Here is a 20,407-nt window from a genome sequence, read left to right as displayed (position 1 = left end):
TAATGTGATTTTTGCAGTTGTACGCATGCTGGTATTTTGTCTAAGCTTGGCTCATACTTTGTAAGCTTGAGAGCAACGCGTGTAGCACTCAGGTCATCTGTTAGTCTGTTTCTGGTGTCAGATTTGATAGAATTCAAAGCTGAAAACAGCACGCTCACTCCGGAGGCTTGTTTTGGCTAGGAAGAGGGTTGAGAAATGGCTTTTTTCCTGCGAAAACGTAGCCAAAGAGCAAGGCACGCATGCCCCGCAGAGAGGGCTCCAAGTGCCCCCCCTGGCACGCGTGCCATAGGTTTACCACCACTGGAATAGAAGGTTGGGAATGTTCTACAAGGCAGAGAGGAGTCTCCTTTAAGGTGACTTGATGGTCACATCAACAAAGTCCAATCCGCCTCCCGTGACCTTCTTCCTGGATGTTTTTCCCATTCTAATCTCCACTCCTGGGGTTTTCTGAGCCCTCTTACCTAAGGGTTGACCCCACCTAATGTCCAAGGCACTAGAGGAAGGCCTTCAGGATGCGTCGATTGAGCACTCGAGTAGACCTGACCTGATCCAAGAAGCTTTCCCAGGAAGTTGCTTTATAGCTCAGTCCAGAAACCGTTTTTCTTTTCCCTCTGTACCATTTCTCTTCTTAGTGTAGAGTCCAGACAGACTTGTAGTGTGAGTTGTTGCTGCTGCTGCCGAGGACGTTTCCAGGGCGTGTGGACATCTGCCGTTGTCTGTCAGATGATTAACTTCCTGGTAGTCCTTGGAACTGCACCAAAAGCAGGAAATAGCATAGACTGGACTGACTTCCTACCCAGCTGTAAAAAAGGAAAATAAGAGATCAAAGAATCAGAGGGCTGGAAGGGAGCTTTGGAGGTCTTCTAGTCCAATCCCCTGCCCAAGGCAGAAGTCCTTAAACTATCCTGGACAAATGGTTGTCCAGTCTTGAGACTCTAGAAAGAGTGCAGAGAAGAGCAACCAAGATGATTAGGGGGCTGGAGGCTAAAACATACACGGAACGGTTGCTGGAATTGGGTATGTGTAGTTTAATGAAGAGAAGGACAAGGGGAGACATGACAGCACTCTTCCAGTATCTCAGGGGCTGCCCCAAAGAAGAGGGAGTCAAGCTATCCTCCAAAGCACCTGAAGGCAGGACAAGAAACAACGGATGGAAACTAACCAAGGAGAGAAGCAACCTGGAACTAAGGAGAAACTTCCTGACAGCCAGAAGCAGTGAATGCTCGAACAGTGGAGGTTTTTAAGAAGAGACTGGACAGCCATTTGTCTGAAATGGTATAGGGTATCCTGCCTGAGCAGAGGTTTGGACTAGATGACCTCCAAGGTCCCTTTCTTCTTCTTCTTCTTCTTCTTCTTCTTCTTCTTCTTCTTCTTCTTCTTCTTCTTCTTCTTCTTCTTCTTCTTCTTCATAATAATAATAATAATAATAATAATAATAATAATAATGATGATAATAATAATTTATTATTATTATTTTTATTATTATTATTATTATTATTATTATTATTATTATTATTATTATTATTATTATTATTATTATTATTATTATTATTATTAAGATCTCCAGTGATAGAGCACCCACAACTTCTGAAGGCATCTTCTCTTCCACTGATTAATTGTTCTCACTGTCAGGAAATTTCTCCTTAGTTCCAGGTTGCTTCTCTCCTCGATTAGTTTCCACCTGTTGCTTCTTGTTCTGGATTCAGGTGTTTTGGAGAATAGGTTGAGCCCCTCCTCCTAGCGACTGCTCCTCAAGTACTGGAAGGCAGCTGTCATGTCCACCCCCACCCCCATCCCCCCACCCTAATCCTTTTCTTCATTAGGCTAGAAATACCTAGTTCCCTTAACTCAGGGGTTCTTCAAACTTGGCCCCTTTTATGACTTGTGGACTTCAACTCCCAGAATTCCTCAGCCAGTGTGCCTGGCTGAGGAATTCTGGGAGTTGAAGTCCACAAGTCATAAAAGGGCCAAGGTTGAAGGCCCCTGCCTTAACCGTTCATCATAATAACAGCACTGTGGGTTCCTTGGTGCCCTCTGAGCGTGGCGTTTTTCTTGCAGACATTTCACGACCCAATTAGGTAACACCGTCAGTGCTAGATGGGAGGGGGGGTTGGCGAAGAGGAGGGAGGAAGGGGAAGAATGACTGTGAAGTCATTGTTCCTCTCTGAGCTTGGTGGTTTTCTTGCAGACGTTTTGCGACCCAACTAGGTAACATCGTCTGTGCTAGAAAGGAGTGGGGTTTGCGCCTTTTAGCATTCATGATGTTACCCAGTTTGGGTCATGAAACGTCTGCAAGAAAACCACCAAGCTTAAAGAACCAGGGACCCTTCATTTCAACCCTCAGCTACAAATATTCTCCCTTATTAATAACAGCATTTCTTGCCACGCAGGATTCAAGGCCTTTGTTTCGCAGGTGGACGCAAACTTGGAACCTGGGGTTGCAAAGCTCAAGTTGGGAGCTACCAAATAGCACATTGCATCAAAATCAGAATAGAGCTGGAAGGGACCTTGGAGGTCTTCTAGTCCAGCCCCCTGCTCAAGCAGGAGGCCTTCTCCCATCTCAGACAAGTAGCTGTCAAGTGTCTTCTTAAAGACCTCCAGTGATGGAGCACCCACAACATCTGAAGGCAAGCTGTTCCACTGTTTTAATTGTTCTCACTGTTAGGAAGGTTCTCCTTAATTCCAGGTTGCTTCTCTCCTTGATCAGTTTCCATCCATCTGGTGCTTTGGAAAATAAATTGAGCTCCTCCTCCTTGTGGCAGCCTCACAAATAGTAGAAGATTGCTATCGTGTCACCCCTAGTCCATCTTCTCTTTAGACTGGCCATACCCAATTCCTGCAACCGTTCTTCATATGTTTTAGTCTCCGGGCCTTTAATCATCTTAGTTGCTCTACTTTTGCATTGCTACCGTCACGCTACTTGTGATAACTGCATTGCTACTGTGATAATGGCTGGAGGGAAGGAAGAGAAAAGACTTGACCGGGGCTGTTGCAGATTGTTGTTGTTAGCTGCGAAGTCGTGTCCGACCCATTGCGACCCCATGGACCACGTTCCTCCAGGCCTTCCTGTCCTCTACCATCTTCTGGAGTCCATTTAAGCTCACGCCTACTGCTTCAGTGACTCCATCCAGCCACCTCCTTCTCTGTCGTCCCCTTCTTCTCTTGCCCTCAACCTTTCCCAGCATTAGGCTCTTCTCCAGTGAGTCCTTCCTTCTCATTAGGTGGCCAAAGGATTTGAGTTTCATCTTCAGGATCTGGCCTTCTAAAGAGCAGTCAGGGTTGATCTCCTCTAGGACTGACCGGTTTGATCGCCTTGCAGTCCAAGGGGCTCGCAGCAGTCTTCTCCAGCACCACAGCTCAAAGGCCTCCATTCTTTGGCGCTCAGCCTTTCTTACGGTCCAGCTTTCACAGCCATACATTGCAACTGGGAAGACCATAGCCTTGACTATACGCACTTTTGTTGACAGGGTGATGTCTCTGCTTTTTAGTGTGCTGTCTAGATTTGCCATGGCTTTCCTCCCCAGGAGCAAGCGTCTTTTAATTTCTTGGCTACAGTCCCCATCTGCAGTAATCTTGGAGCCCAGGAAAATAAAATCTCTTGCAGATTAAGCACCGGGTTTTAGCAGCTCGCTTCTTTGCCCTGTCTGTTCCCCGCAGGTCTAATCTCTAGGGCTGAATTGGAGGGCAGATTGGAAAGCGACAAGGTGCCGCGGAGCTCGCAGCGCAGAGCAGCCCTCCGCACCTCCCTTAAAGCAAATCCTGCTTATTCCCCGGGGGACACGCGGCAACTGCAGAGATCAGCCACGTGATCCGGACCTAAAGCTTGAGCAGCTCTCAGGTGTCCATGGCAGGCTGTTGTCCTCAATTGCAAAGCTCTCCTAATCCTGTCGGTAAGCCGGGAAGAAATTGCCACGCCGTGCCCGAAAGCCAGGGGTGGCTTTCTTCATTCCACAGCTCTGCCTGGGATGGATGAAAAGCACCTTTACATCAGCTGACAGCTCCTGTCTGGACAGGTACCTACCTGCCAAGGGTGAAATCCACAATTCGCCAGAGGGAAGGACGAGAAACAACGGTTGGAAGCTGATCCAGGAGAGAAGCAACCTGGAATTAAGGAGAAACTTCCTAACAGTGAGAACAATTAACCAGTGGAACAGCATTGCCTTCAGAAATCATGGGCACTCCATCACTGGAGGTTTTTAAGAAGAGACTGGACAGTCACTTGTCTGAGATGGTATAGGGTCTCCTGCTTGAAGACCTCCAAGGTCCCTTCCAGCTCTGCTCTATTCTATTCTATTCTATTCTATTCTATTCTATTCTATTCTATTCTATTCTATTCTATTCTGTTCTGTTCTGTTCTGTTCTGTTCTGTTCTGTTCTATTCTTTATTCTATTCTATTCTAATTCTTTCCTATTCTGTTCTGTTCTATTCTGTTCTGTTCTGTTCTATTCTATTCTATTCTAATTCTTTCCTATTCTGTTCTATTCTATTCTATTCTAATTCCTATTCTATTCTATTCTGTTCTACTCTATTCTTTCCATATTCTACTCTACTCTACTCTATTCTATTCTATTCTTCCATTTCATTCCACTCCATTCCATTCCATTCCATTTCATTCTCTCTTCATTCTATTCCATTCGTAATCCTTGACTCACAACAGGTCATTTAGTGACCAATCAAAGTTATAACGGCACTGGAAAAAGTGACTTGTGACCAATTGTCACACTTAACAACCGTCGCAGCGTCCTTATTCTATTCTATTCTGTTCTGTTCACAACTTATAACAGTTTGTTTATTGACCGGTCAAAGGTATAACCGAACTGAAAAAAAAAACCTGTGTCACCCTTTTTTACACCTGACGTCTGTTGCGGCCTCCCCATGGTCCACGTGATCAAAATTCAAGACGCTTGGCGACTGGCATGCACCTATGGCGGTTGCAGTGTCCGAGGGTCAGGTGATTCCCCCTTTGTGGACCTTCTGACAAGCAGAAGTCCACAGGGGACCCGGGTTCATTTAACAGTCGTGTGAACCAACTTAACAGCTGCAGGGATTCACTTAGCAGCTGTTGCTAGAAAGGTGATTAAAGGGGGCAAGACTCATTTATCAAATGTCTCGCTTAGCAACAGAAATATTGGGCTGAATTGTAGCCGTAGGTCAAGGACTACCTGTAGAGTTGGTTCTTTGCAGGATGTCTTGGCCAGTGTCTTCTCTGAGGGGTGGATGGAAGTACCCCTCTGTGGCTACAGGATGAGGCCTCTAATCCCGTTGTCCAGTGGGAGAAAGTTGCTTTTTCTTCATTAAAATAGAATAGAGCTGGAAGGGACCTTGGAGGTCTTCTAGTCCAGCCCCCTGCTCAAGCAGGAGAACCTATACCATTTCAGACAAGTGGCTGTCCAGTATCTTCTTAAAATCCTCCAGTGATGGAGCGCCCACGATTTCTGGTGGCCAGCTGTTCCACTGGTTAATTGTCTTCACTGTCAGGAGGTTTCTCCTTAATTCCAGGTCGCTTCTCTCCTTGGGTCAGTTTCCATCCGTTGTTTCTTGTCTTGCCTTCTGGTTCCTTGACCCCCTCCTCCTTGTGGCAGCCCCTCACATAACAACCATGGCAAGAAAAGTCCGTAAGACCTCCAGTGATGGAGTGCCCACGGTTTCTGGTGGCAAGCTGTTCCACTGGTTAATTGTCCTCACTTGTCAGGAAGTTTCTCTTTAATTCCAGGTTGCTTCTCTCTTTGATCAGATACATGTGGGGAGATAGATAGATAGATAGATAGATAGATAGATAGATAGATAGATAGATAGATAGATAGATAGATAGATAGATAGATAGATATCAATTAGATAATCTTTATTGTCATTTTTTCCTGTGGGCACAATGGCACACATTAAAAATGAAATTTAGTTGCTTCCTCTCAAAGTGTACACATACACAACACACATTTAAAGCATACTACATACAACATGCCAAGGGACGCGGTGGCTCAGTGGGTTAGGACACTGAGCTTGTCGATCGGAAGGTTGGCAGTTTGGCGGGTCGAGTGCCGCGTAGCAGAGTGAGTGCCTGTTACTCGTCCCAGCTTCTGCCAACCTAGCAGTTCGAAAGCACGTAAAAATGCAAGTAGAAACATAGGGACCACTCCGGTGGGAAGGTAACAGCGTTCCGTGCGCCTTTGGCGTCTAGTCATGCCGGCCACATGACCACGGAGATGTCCTCGGACAAGCGCTGGCTCTTCGGCTTTGAAACGGAGATGAGCACCGGCCCCTAGAGTCGGAAACGACTAGCACGCATGTGCGGGGGAACCTTTACCTTTACCTTACATACAACATACTTATAGAACTACACCCTTACATATAAGTAACGGATAGATATTAATCACTGTCCCATCTTGAATACATAACGGGAGGAGGAGCTTGAGAGTTCACAAGGTTAATGCTGTATGGAATGAAACTGTGGCTGAATCTGGATGTTCTGCTACGGGTACCACAAATCCCCCTCCTCCCAGAAGGTAACAAGGAAAACAGGTTGCGAAGAGGATGTGTAGCGTCCCAGACAATTTTGCGGACCCTGCTCAAGCATCGCTTCTGTGCCATGTCCTGGATGGGAGGGAGGGAGGGAACGGCTCATAATATTTTCTGCCATCCTCACCACTCTCTGCACCACTTTCCTGTCCGAAGCGGGGATGCTTCCAAAGCAGACTGTGATGCTGTATGACAGGATGCTCCCGATCGTCCCTCTGTAGAAAGTGGTCAGGACAGGGGAAGGAAGATGTGCTTTTCTCAGGCGACGCAGAAAATGCAGGTGCTCTTGTGCCTGGTACACCAGTGTCTCGCTTTTGAGCGACCAAGATAAAGAGATTGATAGATGATAATAAATGTGTATGAGAGAGATGAAAATAGTAATAATAATAATAACAACTACAACGTTGGAAGGGACTTTGGAGGTCATCTAGTCCAACCCCCTGCTCAAGCAGGAAACCCTTATACCATCTCGGACAAATGGCTGTCCAGTCTCTTCTTAAAAACTTCCAGTGTTGGAGCATTCACCGCTTCTGGAGGCAGGTTGTTCCACTGGTTAGTTGTTCTAACTGTCAGGAAGTATTGATAAATGATAATAGACAAATATCAGAGAGAGAGAGAAAGAAAGGCCAAATAGATGTTCTGAAGAAGACAAAATTTGTATAGTCCCACGCCCTTTGTTATGCAACACAGCCATCTTTTGTGTTGTGCTGGGCATGACTAGAAATGTCTTCCAAGCCCCTTCCCTCTGCATGCAAACGCGGGGCAGCCCCAATCTTCCCCCTCATCCCCTTTCTGGACTTTGATCCCCGAGGATTTTCATATTGGCACCCTCTCTCCTCTCTCGCCTGCATTCAAATTTGTCCCACTTCCCCCAGCCAAAAGTTGAATTCTCAGTCGCGCCTGGTTTGCTCTTCGGAGGAGCCGAAGAGAGAGGCTGGATCCGAGAACGTTTTCACAGCTCTTCAGGATAAAACACTTGGACACCGAGGTGGTGGCATGACCGCAGAATCTTCTTCCCTGCTACAGCAGTCCTCAACTTAACGACCATTCCTTTAGTGATTGTTAATGCGGCGATTTGCTTAATGACCGTGACAGGAAAGGTCGTAGAATTGAGCGCGATTTGCTTGAAACACCATCTTGCTTAGCCTTGGAAATTCTGGGCCCGACTATCGTCATAAATCGAAGTCTTTATCTGTAAGTCACCACCAAGGAGGGACTCCTTGTTGTTGTGTCAAATTCCTGATGGCCTCTTATAAATGCTGCACGTGCTGCTTTGGCTGTATGTCCTCTAATGTTGTCTACCTGATGATTGAAGCGTCTTGACGTTGTAGCTGAGCTGGCGTGGTGTTAGTGTGTTTGGGCGTGCCCCATGGTTGTTCAGACTGGAGAAATGATGTTCGCCAAAAGGGAGATGAGCGCAAAGGGTTTTGGATCTGGCAGGCATTGGAGGACATGTGGAAGAGATCCTTCAGTTGAACTGAACTGGCTTTCGGTTCTCGCGTCTTAGTGTGTGTAGCTTGCAGAGTGGGAATAATCTACACACACACACACACAACTATTGCACGGTGTGGTTTGTGTCTTGAAAACACAAAGCAGGTGCCAGGATAGTTGGCCGTGAGAAAACAGACCAGGGTGCAACCAGAAAAACAGCCCCCCCCCAAAACAAACCAGCACAGCGTTGCACAGGATATGTCTTTCAAAGCAACCTCAGCTAAGAGGTTGCATCCACATTGCAGACCAAGCTGCCCTGTGTAATGTGATTTTGTGGTTATAAATAGAGCAGAAGACGAGGAGAGCTGCTTTTCGTCCATCTAAGTAGATGATCCCGGTCTTTCTCGGCAAGCTAGCTTTCTTCCTGGATCTGCGGTTTAAAGCCTTGCCAAAACAGAAGGAGCATTCGTGCAGTTTTGAAAAACTGGAGCTTTTGAAAAAAAGACACACACACACACACACCAGCATCTCGGAAGAGCAAAGATATTCCGAGATAATGCCAGTGTCCTTATTATCTCCAGATAATGGCCAGCAGCTCAAGAGAGGTAACCTGAGATTCATAGAGGTTTATGTAATAAAGGTCAAGGAGAAGACCTGTTCTTCGTCATTCCGGACACAACAAAGAAAGCAGCTTCCCAAGTGTCGGATGACAAGGCCAGAGTTGTGTAAAAAGAGAAGGCAGTGGGCCAAAAAAACACGTGGTCTTCATACGGGACCCCCTTGGCCCAAAGTAGACTTGAGTGGGGGATAACGTGCTGCGTTAAGGCCCAAAATGGTGGATTTGGTTCTGTTTAAGGGTGTCACATGGCTTGCAAATTCCGCTTCACAACTTGGGTGTTGTATTTGTGCAGTGTGCCAGATGGAATCGAAACGGGGTAAAGTTGTGTCCAGGGCGTAGCATTTGGTGGGAGTCACAACTGTTATCTTATCCGGGCTAGTTGTTTCTCAACCTTAGTAAGGTTATGATATGTGGACTACAACTCCCAGAATTCCCCAGCCAGCCATGCTGGTGGGGAATTCTGGGAGTTGAAGTCCAGCCCTCATAACGTTGCTAAGGTTTTGAAATGCTGGCTTAGTCCCCCTTGGTTAAAGCGTCTTAGGCTTGATTTAGGCATCATTTAATTTCTGAATGTAGCAATTTTGTTAACTCACAAGAATATTGTGTGACCCCTGACAACATGCCACGTGAACAAATGCATCATATAAATAAATCTAGGTTGGGTTTTTGTAGGCCAGAGCGCTATAAAAAAAGTCAGTGATCCTCCCCAATGTGGTATGAATCAGACAGAAATGTTACAACCTTATTTTAGTTTTGTGTAGGTGATGATGCACACTTGTGTAAACATCCTAACGTCCCAAGAGACGTCAGATTTGTATTTTGCTCTTTTTTTTACACACCCCAGACTCGCTGTGTGAGGGAGATGAGCGGTTAATGTGACAGATAAATACAGATAGTCCTCGACTTAATGACCACAATTCAGCCCAACATTTCTTGCTGTAAAGTGAGACATTTGTTAAGTGAGTTTTGCCCCAATTTTACGACCTCTTTTGCGACCATTGTTAGTGAATCACTGCAGGTGTGAAATTACTAACCCAGTCGTTAAGTGAATCTGACTTGCCACAGTTGTTAAGTGAGTCACTGCAGTTGTTAAATTAGGAGCAGGTTGTTCAGTGAATCCGGCTTCCCCCATTGACATTGCTTGTCAGATGGTCTCAAAAGGGGATCGCATGATCCCGGGACACTGCAGTCGTTATAAATATGAGTCAGTTGTCAAGAGTCTTGAATTTGGGCCACGAGACCACGGGGGATGCTGCAAAGGTCGTAATTCTGAAAAACGGTCATAAGTCACATTTTTCAATGCTGTTGTAACTTCAAATGGCCACTAAACGGGCTGTTGTAAGTTCTGTGCTTTTGAGGGCCCCAAGTTTGCATAGCTCCCATTATGAGCTGAACAATGCTTTTCCATAAGTATTTAGGGTTTAAAATGGCTGTTTGCATTTCTCTATTTAATATTCCCCCTGTGCAATGGGAACAGGAACCCATCCTTGGGGAAAAGCTGGCATTAAACAGCTGGTGGGCTTTGAAAGAAATGGCACACAACCACTTCTGTGTCCATAGAGAACATAGAATAACAAAGGTGGAAGGGACCTTGGAGGTCTTCTAGTCCAACCCCCCTGCTCAGGCAGGAAACCCTATTCAGACAAATGGTCTCTTCTTAAAAACTTCCAGTGTCGGAGCATTCACCACTTCTGGAGGCAGGTCGTTCCACTGATTAATTGTTCTCTCTGTCAGGAAATTTCTCCTTAGTTTTAGGTTGCTCCTCTCTTTGATTAATTTCCATCCTGATTAGTTTCCATCCGTGGCTTCTGCCTTCTGGGGCTTTGGCGGGACCGAATGGGACGATTGCTATATATATTTTCAGCTATTTGATTGCTGAGTTGGGCTGTTGATAGGACGCATGAAGACTAAATTTCATGATTATCTGCAGTTCCCAAACTGCACGGCAGCATCCCGTAGTATATTTTACTACTAAATAAACATGATAGTCTTAACTACTCCAGGGGTGCCACAGTGCAGTGTTTGTGACATTAGGAGTGCCACAAAAAAAATGGCTGAGACATTGAGGATAACATTACCAAGGAAGTTGGGGGATCTATCTGTCTATCTTTCTTTCTTTCTTTCCTTCCTTCCTTCCTTCCTTTTCTCTTTCTTTCTTCTATTCTTTCTCTTTCTTCCTTCCCCTTTTTTCTTTCTTTCCTTTCTCCCTTCCATTCTTTCTCTCTTTTCTTTCACCCATTCTTTCTTTCTTTTTCTTTCCTTCTCTTTCTTTCTTCTTTCTATTCTTTCTTCCTTCCACTTACTTTCTTTTTCTTTCTTTCTTTCCTTTCTCTTCCATTCTTTCTCTTTTCTTCTTTTCTTTCTCCCTTTCATTCTTTTTCTTTCTTTCTTTCTCCCTTGCTTTCATACATCTTTCTTTCTATCTTTCTTTCTTTTGTTCTCTTTCTTTCTTCTATTCTTTCTCTCTTCCTTCCTTCCCCTTTCTTTTTCTTTCTTTCCTTTCTCTCTTCCTTCCATTCTTTCTTTCTCTCTTTTCTTTCCTTCTTTTCTTTCTCCCATTCTTTTTCTTTCCTTTTCTTTCTCTTTCTTCCTTCCTTCCACTTTCTTTCTTTCCTTTTCCTTCCATTGTTTCTTTCTTTCTTTTCTTTCCTTTTTTTCTTTCTCCCTTTCATACTTTCTTTCTTTCTCTTTTCTTTCTTTCTTTCTTTCTTTCTTTCTTTCTCTTTTCTTTCTTTCTTTCTTTCTTTCTTTCTTTCTTTCTCTTTTCTTTCTTTCTTTCTTTCTTTCTTTCTTTCTTTCTTTCTTTCTTTCTTTCTTTCTTTCTTTCTTTCTTTCTTTCTTTCTTTCTTTCTTTCCTGCCTCCCCTACAAGGTGACACTTCTCCAGTTTTGTAAAGGACCCTCTAAGCAACACTGGGTACAGCTGGTTTGCGATTCAGTTGTGTGGCATACAGTTACAACGACTTCCTTGTGCTTCGTGCTTCTGCGGGCTGCCGAAAACCTGCCCTCTTCTGCCTTTATTTACATGCTTATGTTCTATTTTGGGGCCGCGGCCACATAGCGCTTAGCAGCCTGTGACCCGGCGGAAGGTAAGCATTGCAGAACGAGCTTTTGAGCAGGTCACACCAGCAGCAGCTTAGCTTCTCTCGGAGGGGGAATCCAGCCAGGCAACAGCTGAAAAGCTGGCTGCAAAAGGCGCTCGGCCAGGCAGGAAGTCGTTTTCTCCATGCAAAAGGTAAAACCGAGGCAGGGGGAGACCGGAGCTGGCCCAGACGCTTTTAGCACGCTCGGTTTTGGGTCGGTTGGTTGGTTGGTTTTTTCAACCACCCCATCCGATTCCCTACTTGGCGTGTTTCACGTGGGTAGAAGCAAAGTTTTGCGCTCTCTCTCTCTCTCTCTCTCTCTCCGCTTTTTCCTCTCCCGTGGATCCTTTGCTGTCTTGATTTTGGCTCAGTTCTTGCAGATCTACAAGACGTTTTTAAGTTTTAAGGAAGGAAATTTTAAAAAGGTTGATTACAGCGTATTGCTTGCGTGTTGACAGGGTTAATAAGCTTTGCGCAGCTGTTAGGGATGCCTTTCTGCGCCGCTAGCGGTGCGGTTGTTTCCAACTTTTCTGTTGGTAGAAGCCAACAGTTTGGGCTAGAAACTGGGAGATAGTGAATTCTAGTCTCACCTTAGGCAGGAAAGCTGGCTGGGTGACTTTTGGGCCAATCACGGCGCGGCTGTGAGTTCTCGTCTTCCCTTAGGCAGGAAAACTGGTTGCATTTTTAGCCAATACACCAGGCGACAGTGAATTCTAGCCTTGCCTCTTAGGCCTGAAAGCCAGCTGGGTGACTTTGGCCTGGTCACTCTCAGCCCAAGTCACCTCACAGGGTTGTTGTTGCGGGGAAAACAGGTGGAGGAGGGAGGGTTAGGAAACTTCTCTGCCTTCGGTTGCTTATTAAAAACGAGGAAGGCAGGATGGTAAAAATAAAATTGAAAATAAATAAATAAATAAATAAGCCTAAATTGAAAGATGTGCCACAAACTTTGAATGCAAGACTGTCTTGCGTTTTGACCCAGTTCTGTTGAAGTGGACCAGGGGTCTTCCAACTTGGCCCTTTTTTATGACTCGTGGACTTCAACTTCCAGAATTCCTCAGCCGGGCACGCTGGCTGAGGAATTCTGGGAGTTGAAGTCCACGAGTCATAAAAAAAGGGCCGCGTTGGAAGACCCCTGGCCTAGTCCTTCAAGGACCATCCTGGTTGTTGTGCCTCCTGGTGTCCTGGGTCAGCCAGCTTCTCACGTGGGTTGGCTAAAGCCTCTTTGATTCGAGGGGTCCTTGGTGCTCTCTGAGCTTGCTTGTTTTCTCGCTGACGTTTCATGACCCAACTAGGGAACATCATCAGTGGAGGAAGGGAGTGAGGAAGAGGAGGAGGACTGTGTGGTCTTTGGTGCTCTCTGAGTCTGCTTGTTTTATCGCTGACGTTTCATGACCCAACTAGGGAACAACATCAGTGCTAGTCTGATGATTAGCTAGCACCGATGACAGTTCCCTAGTTTTCAGGTCATGAAAGGTCTGCAAGAAAACAAGCAAGCTTAAGAGATCACCAAGGAGCCACAAATATTCTCCTTTATCGGTGCCTCTTTGCTTCGTTAGCTTTCCGATCCGCGGACCTCTCTTCCTCTCAAGCGTGGATACTTTCAGGGTGGAAAAGGAAATCGTTGGGTGACCGTGCCCGGCGCACCCATCCTTCCTGGAGGAGGGAATCTCCCAAGCCCCGTCTTTGCCTCTGGCTGCTCCTTAAAAGTGTGGAAAGGTTTCGAGAGTTTTTGCACACGCAGGCATGTTCTTGTCGGTCCTCGTGTCACGCGCGGAACCGGTTTTCGACTGCAGCGAGGAGAGCGTCTCTCTCTCTCTCTCTCTCTCTCTCTCTCTTCCCGCGCAGAAAGGAAAGGTTGTACAAATTAGGAGGAGGAGGCAGCGTCTTCTGAGGAAATGAGCAAACCAGCTTTGCAGGAAGGAAAGGTGACCTCAGAAGGTTTCGACTAGTCTCTGTCCATAACCTTGCGCTCCTTGCAAAGCCCAAGACGTTGCGACTCGTTCTTTCTCTCTTTTTTTTTTCTCTCCCCTCACCCCCCCCCCCAAAAACCCTGGATGGTATTGTGGGATTTCAGATCTGTTGCGTGGGAAGCTGTGGACAAATTCAGGTAAGGTGTGTGTGGTGTGTGTGTGTGTGTGTGTTTGTTTCCCCCCCTCCCTTGCTTGCACATTCGGCGTCTCTAGCTTTTAATCTCTCTACCTGCTTTGCCAAGTTTGAGCGCCTTGTACCCAAAATAGCACAACCTATTTTAGAGGGATTTTTTTTCTCTCTCTCTCTCAAGCTTTGGGAGATGAACTTTCTCTCTGGACTCTTTCTGGGTCCTGAAAGTTGGTAGTTCCCTCCTGAATTAGCCGTTTTCTTAACGGGGGGTGGGGTTGTCCTCAATTTAACGACCACCGCCGAGCTCAAAATTGATGTTGCTAAGTCTTCCTTAGGTGTGAAAACTGGTTGCATTTTTTTTTAGCCGATCCACCAGGCGACGGTGAATTCTAGCCTTGCCTCTTAGGCGTGAAAGCCAGCTGGGTGACTTTGGCCGGTCACTCTCAGCCCAAGTCACCTCACAGGGTTGTTGTTGCGGGGGAAACAGGTGGAGGAGGGAAGGTTAGGAACGTTCTCTGCCTTCGGTTGCTTATTAAAAATGAGGAAGGCAGGATGGTAAAAAAATAAAATTGAAAAAAATAAATAAAAAAAGCCTAAATTGGAAGGATGTGCCACAAACGTTGAATGCAAGACTGTCTTGCGTTTTGACCCAGTTCTGTTGAGGTAGACCGGGGGGGGGTGTCTTCCAACTTGGCCCTTTTTTATGACTCGTGGACTTCAACTCCCAGAATTCCTCAGCCAGGCACGTGTACCTGGCTGAGGAATTCTGGGAGTTGAAGTCCCCGACTCATACAAGGGCCAAGTTGGAAGAGCCCTGAGGTAGAATTTTCAGAGGGCTCTTAACTAAAAGCCAAACAGTAAATCCAACGTAGACTCCGAAGGGTATGGCTGACTGATGAAAACTAATAAGTTTGAAATGCATATCAGTCTCCCTTAATTCTTTGTTAGCAATCTAAAATTTACACAAATATGAGCTGTCACCGGTGTGACTACTGCCTGTCGATGGCCTTCAGGTTAGGCTGACACAGGAAATAAAGATTTGTCCCATGTTTGGGGCCTAGCAAGGTAATCTAAAATAGTTAACAAGCATTTGACACACACACACACACACACACACACACACACACACACATATATATATACACACACACACACACACATTATATATAGAAGGGACGTGGTGGCTCAGCGGGTTAGGACACTGAGCTTGTCGATCAGAAGTTTGGCGGGTCGAATCCCGAGTGCCGCGTAACAGAGTGAGCGCCCGTTACTCGTCCCAGCTTCTGCCAACCTAGCAGTTCGAAAGCACGTAAAAAATACAAGTAGAAAAATAGGGACCTCTCCGGTGGGAAGGGAACAGCGTTCCGTGCGCCTTTGGCGTCTAGTCATGCCAGCCACATGACCACGGAGACGTCCTCGGACAAGCGCTGGCTCTTCGGCTTTGAAATGGAGATGAGCACCGGCCCCTAGAGTCGGAAACGACCAGCACGCGTGTGCGGGGGAACCTTTACCTTTACCTTTTTTACATTATATATTCTCAGTAGGTGAGAAAATGGTCAGGGGACGTTGGTCAGACCGAAAACTACCATGCTAGGGAGGAAGGGAGAGAAGAAGAAGGAAGGGAGGAAGGAGAAGGAGGGAAGAAAGAGAAAGGAAAAGGAGGGAGGGAGGGAAGAAGGAAGGAAGGAAAGGAGGAGAGACGAAAGAGGAGGGAGGGAGGGAAAAAAGGAGGAAGGAAGAAAACAGGTCACAGCTAAATTTGGGGTCCCACCAAGCTTCTTCCACAGAGTTTAGGCCAAAGAACCCAAAGTTCAAAGTAGCGTTGATAAATCCTTGGATGATCCCTCCTTGCACATGGCAGAGTCCGTGCTCAACTCCTGCCTTGCACGCCCCGTGCCCCGGGTTCAGAACAGGTGAGGAGAGACTTACAACACAGGATGATGTCATCTGCTCAGGCTTTACCAGCTGCAGTGGAAACCTCTTCCTACAGAGCGAGGTTTGCCCACCCGCTTTGCATTTGTCTCCTTGCTGGCTAGGCACACGGTGACAAATGTACACAGCCAGTCCCCGACTTATAACCACAATTGAGGGGCCCCCCAATCTATTTATTTATTTATTTATTTATTTATTTATTTATTTTAATGGCTTAGCAAAACGGTTGTTCAGTGAGGTTTGCCCCACTTTATGACCTCGCTTGACCCCCGGTGGTTAAGTAAGCACCGCCGCTAAAGCTAGTAACATGGTTGTTACGTACATGTGGCTTCCCCGATGCCTCGGTCTGCCAGAAAGTCGAAAAAAGTGTTCACACGATCCTGGGGCACTGAAACCGCCTTTAAGTACAAGTCCGTTGCCAAGCGTCCAAATTCTGATCACGTGACCAGGGAGACGCTGCAGCGGTCGTAAGTATGAAAAGCGGCCAGGACTGCCCGCCTGCACAAGGGTTGAATTTCGACCCGCAAAGTGGATCACAATGAAAGGTGTCGGCCTTCCGGGCGTTCCAACTCTGGAAGTTTTCACCTTAACCTTTCTGCAAAGTTACACCTAGATGGTAACCCAATACATAAAGTTGGCGATGATGAGGTAACATCCTCCGCGCTAGAAAAGCAATGGGGCTTGCAGGGCGGAAGAGGAAGACTGTGGGGTCCTTGGTGCTCTCTGAGCTTGGTGCGTTTTCACGCCGACTTTTCATGACCCAGCTAACATGTATGGTGGTTTTTTTCTCTTTGTTCGGATGGAGATGACACCCCAGCCCAGAGTCAAGCTGGGCGTTTTCTGAATTTTTGACACCCAGATCCTAAATGTATGTATGTAGTTGTTGTTGTTAGTTGCGAAGTCGTGTCCGACCCGTCGCGACCCCATGGACAACGTTCCTCCAGGCCTTCCTGTCCTCTACCATCTTCTGGGGTCCATTTAGGCTCACGCCTACTGCTTCAGTGACTCCATCCAGCCACCTCAATGTGTATAATGTATAAATGTATATAATTGCCTAAGGGACACAGTGGCTCAGTGGGTTACGACGCTGAGCTCGTCGATCAGAAGGTCGGCAGTTTGGCGGGTCGAATCCCGAGTGCCGCGTAACAGAGTGAGCGCCGGTTACGCGTCCCAGCTTCTGCCAACCTAGCAGTTCGAAAGCACGTAAAAAATGCAAGTAGAAAAATAGGGACCACTCCGGTGGGAAGGTAACAGCGTTCCGTGCACCTTTGGTGTCTAGTCATGCCGGCCACATGACCACGGAAGACGTCCTCGGACAAGCGCTGGCTCTTTGGCTTTGAAACGGAGATGAGCACCAGCCCCTAGAGTCGGAAACGACTAGCACGCATGTGCGGGGGAACCTTTACCTTTTATATAATTGCCTAATTTGCCCCTTCTGCTGGGTTTTGCGATCCCCACCCCACCCCCACCCCGGCTGGCGTTCTGACCGAGATGTCTCTTTTGTTCTTCCAGATTGTCCTGCATGCTGATCGCCTGTGGATTTATGGCGGGGGCTGGGCGCACTTTTGAGCACTGCCACGCACAACATCCTTCCTGTTGAAAGAGGACAGGGCCCTGTCCGAAGCCCGGCCCTGAGCCCTGGGTCTTCACCATTCAGAGACCCCGTGGATGGCTGTTCAAGTCAACGGAAAGCTTCTCCCAGCACTTGCTCTATCCTGAGCTGCCCCGGGCTCGTCTCCTTGCCCCCAAATATTTTACCTATCCAGATGGGGTAACGTGAGAACCCAAGAGATACGCCAGCGCGTTCGCGTGAATGCAGAGGCCTTTGTGAAGAGGAGGAGGAGGAGGAGGAGGAGGAGGAGGAGAGAACTAAGAAAGGGAAGCTGGGCGACGCGGAAGAGGACGGCTACTTAAAATTGCACACTATACGGATCTTTTTGTTTTATTTTTATTTTTGAAAGGAAAACGAAAAACAAAAAGTATTACTCCGCCTCAAGCACAGGGTTCCTTTTTCCTAAATTGGAGGATTTAGAGAATCCAACGTTATTAGCACAACGTTTGTGTTGATTGAGTGGGAAGAGAGTCTGGTCAGGATCTCGTCCCTTGGTTCTGCTTTTTTTTTTCTTTTTTGGCTTTGCAATTCGGTTTTTCTCTGGAGGCGGTTTGGTTTTTGTGACACGTTTTCTCCCCCCCCCCCTCGCCGGTCCACCTCGGTTGGTCTCCGCCATGGCGCGCATGAACAGGCCTGCCCCTGTGGAAGTATGCTACAAGAACATGAGATTCCTGATAACCCACAACCCAACCAACGCCACACTGAACACTTTCATTGAGGTAAGCTATACCGGTTTAGAACGGGCACCTCTGGCTGCTGGATAACAATAAGGTCACAGAGATCCTTGAACTTGTGAAGCTTCAGAACTAACCAGGTTCTCTATCCTGGTTGGAACTTTTGAGGAGAGAAGCATCCGAACATCGCAACATCATTGTAGGCTAGTTGTAACGGGTGGTCCTCAGCGAGCACAAAGGAGCCCAAAATTTATGTTTGTTAAACTGAGGAGTTCTTAAGCGATTTTTTTTTTTTTGCCCCTCATTTTAGGACATTTCTGGCCACGGTGGTTAACTGAATCACGGCAGAGGGGATAAGTTAGTAACCTGGTTGTTAAGGGAATCCAGCTTTGGTTGTCAAAAGGTCCCAAAAGGGGAAAATCATGAGACACCCCCCCTCTCCCCGGGGACGTTGCAACGGTCGTAGGTTTGAACCAGTTGGCCAAGCATCTGAATTTTCATCACATGATTGTGGGGAATGCTGCGAACGTTGTAACTGGGAAAAACAAACCGTAAGCCGCGTTTTTCAGGGCCCGTTGTAATTTCGAGCAATCGCTAAATGAACTGTTGTAAGTCGAGGACTTCCTGTAGGCTGGAAAGAGTGCAGAGAAGAGCCATAAAGAGGATCAGGGGACTGGAGGCTAAAACATACAAGGAAGGGCTGCTGGAATTGGGTATATGTAGTTTAATGAAGAGAAGGACGAGGGGGGACATGATAGCCATGTTCCGCTATATCAGGGGCTGCCCCAAAGAAGAGGGAGTCAAGCTACTCTCCAAAGCCCCTGAAGGCAGGACAAGAAGCAACGGATGGAAACTAACCAAAGAGAGAAGCAACCTGGAACTCAGGAGAAATTTCCTGACAGTGAGAACAATTAATCAGTGGAACAACTTTCCTCCAGAAGTGGTGGGCGCTCCATCACTGGAGGCCTTTAAGAAGAGACTGGACAGTCACTTGTCTGAAATGCTATAGGGTCACTAGCTTGAGCAGGGGGCTGGACTAGAAGACCTCCCAGGTCTCTTCCAGCTCTCATGATGTTCTACAGTATGTGAGTGTGGGAAGTTTGTATCCCTGAAAAGAAGATAGTATGAAACCACCTCAAGGCTCACCAAGAAATCACATCTTGGTGAGTCCTGGAGAATCAAGTTGTTGCGTATGCTCTTATCACTGGAGTTGTGTTTTGTTTTGTTTTTAAAAAATAGATTGGACAATTATTTGTCCACAATGGTCTTAGAGGCCTCCTGCCTTGGGCAGGGGTTTGGACTAAAAGACCTCCCAAGATCCCTATGATTCTAAGAAGGTCATCTCCACTTCCACTGATCCTTTTGGTAGAGATTGTCTTGATATCTAAAGCAGGGGTCTTCAAACTTGGCCCTTTTATGACTGGTGGACTTCAACTCCCAGAATTCTGGAAGTTGAAGTCCACCAGTCATCAAAAGGGCCAAGTTTGAAGACCCCTACTCTAAAGTAACACTTGCATGTAGACGGGGCTGTGGCTATGAAACTCTTTTGGCATTGATCACTTCGGGGTACCTTCTCCAGCATGGAAACCATTTCCAAGATGGAATAGCTAAACCCATCAACCAGAGAGAGCTATAGGCAGGCAGGTAGTCCTCAACGTAGGACCACAATTGAACTGCAGTCTTCCGTTAAGTGAGTTTTGCCCCATCTTTCTTGCCCCACTTTCTTGTTAAGCGAATCACTCACGGCAATTGTTAGTCACACAGTTGCCGAGTGAATCTGGCCTCCCCCTTGACTTTGCTTGTCAGAAGGTTGCAAAAGGCTACCGTATCTCTCTCTCTCTCTCTCTCTCTCTCTCTCTCTCTCTCTCTCTCTCTCTCTCTCTCTCTCTCTCTCTCTCTCTCTCTCTCTCTCTCTCTCTCTCACACACACACACACACACACACACACACACACACACACACACACAGGACACTGCAACCGTCATAACTGCAAGCCGGTTGCCAAGTGTCCCAGGTTTGATCCCGTAACCATGGGGATGCTGCAAAATCAGTGTGGGAAAAGAGGCCTCAGCTGCTTTTTTCAAGTGCCCCTGCATCTTTGAACGGTCACTAAACAAAGTGCTGTAAATCAAGGACTACCCGTGGGTAGAAACGGTTTTGAACTTTTTATCCACATTTTAATGGGGAAATGTTTCGTTGAGTTCAGTAGCAATTACTCTCAAGTAAATCGGCTTGAATGTCAGCCTTTTGCTCAAGATCAATCAGGATTAGAGATGGAAGGGACCCTGGAGGCCTTCTAGTCCAACCCCCTGCTCAAGCATGAGAGCCTATACCGGGGTAGGCAACTTTGGCTCTTTTATGACTCCTGGACTTCAACTCCCAGAATTCCTGAGCCAGCATGGCTCAGCTTGGAAACCTCTCCCTTTCCCCTCAGCGTGGCTGG

At 46.8% G+C, this 20,407-nt stretch overlaps 1 protein-coding gene and 1 long non-coding RNA gene across 3 annotated transcripts in view; one reads left to right on the top strand and one right to left on the bottom strand.

Annotated features, from left to right (window-relative positions):
- Positions 1–20,407, bottom strand: part of LOC308665274 — a 122,673-nt gene that overhangs the window by 75,068 nt on the left and 27,198 nt on the right. The window lies entirely within an intron of this gene.
- PTP4A3 (protein tyrosine phosphatase 4A3) overlaps positions 1–20,407 on the top strand; it is a 96,899-nt gene that overhangs the window by 51,631 nt on the left and 24,861 nt on the right. Inside the window, exons 1-2 of one of the 2 annotated variants that reach the window (XM_081323074.1) lie at positions 10,284–11,798; positions 17,191–18,009. In XM_081323074.1, coding sequence (XP_081179200.1) covers positions 17,905–18,009 — 105 coding nt within the window. In that variant the 5' untranslated portion in view covers positions 10,284–11,798; positions 17,191–17,904. Of the gene's footprint in view, positions 1–10,283; positions 11,799–17,190; positions 18,010–20,407 lie in introns of those variants that run through there. The other variant, XM_081323075.1, reaches the window with a different exon arrangement.

The sequence above is a fragment of the Vipera berus genome, assembly GCF_964194415.1.
Source record: "Vipera berus genome assembly, chromosome: 3".
Classification (NCBI taxonomy): domain Eukaryota; kingdom Metazoa; phylum Chordata; class Lepidosauria; order Squamata; family Viperidae; genus Vipera; species Vipera berus.
This window is presented reverse-complemented; position numbering and strand designations above follow the sequence as displayed.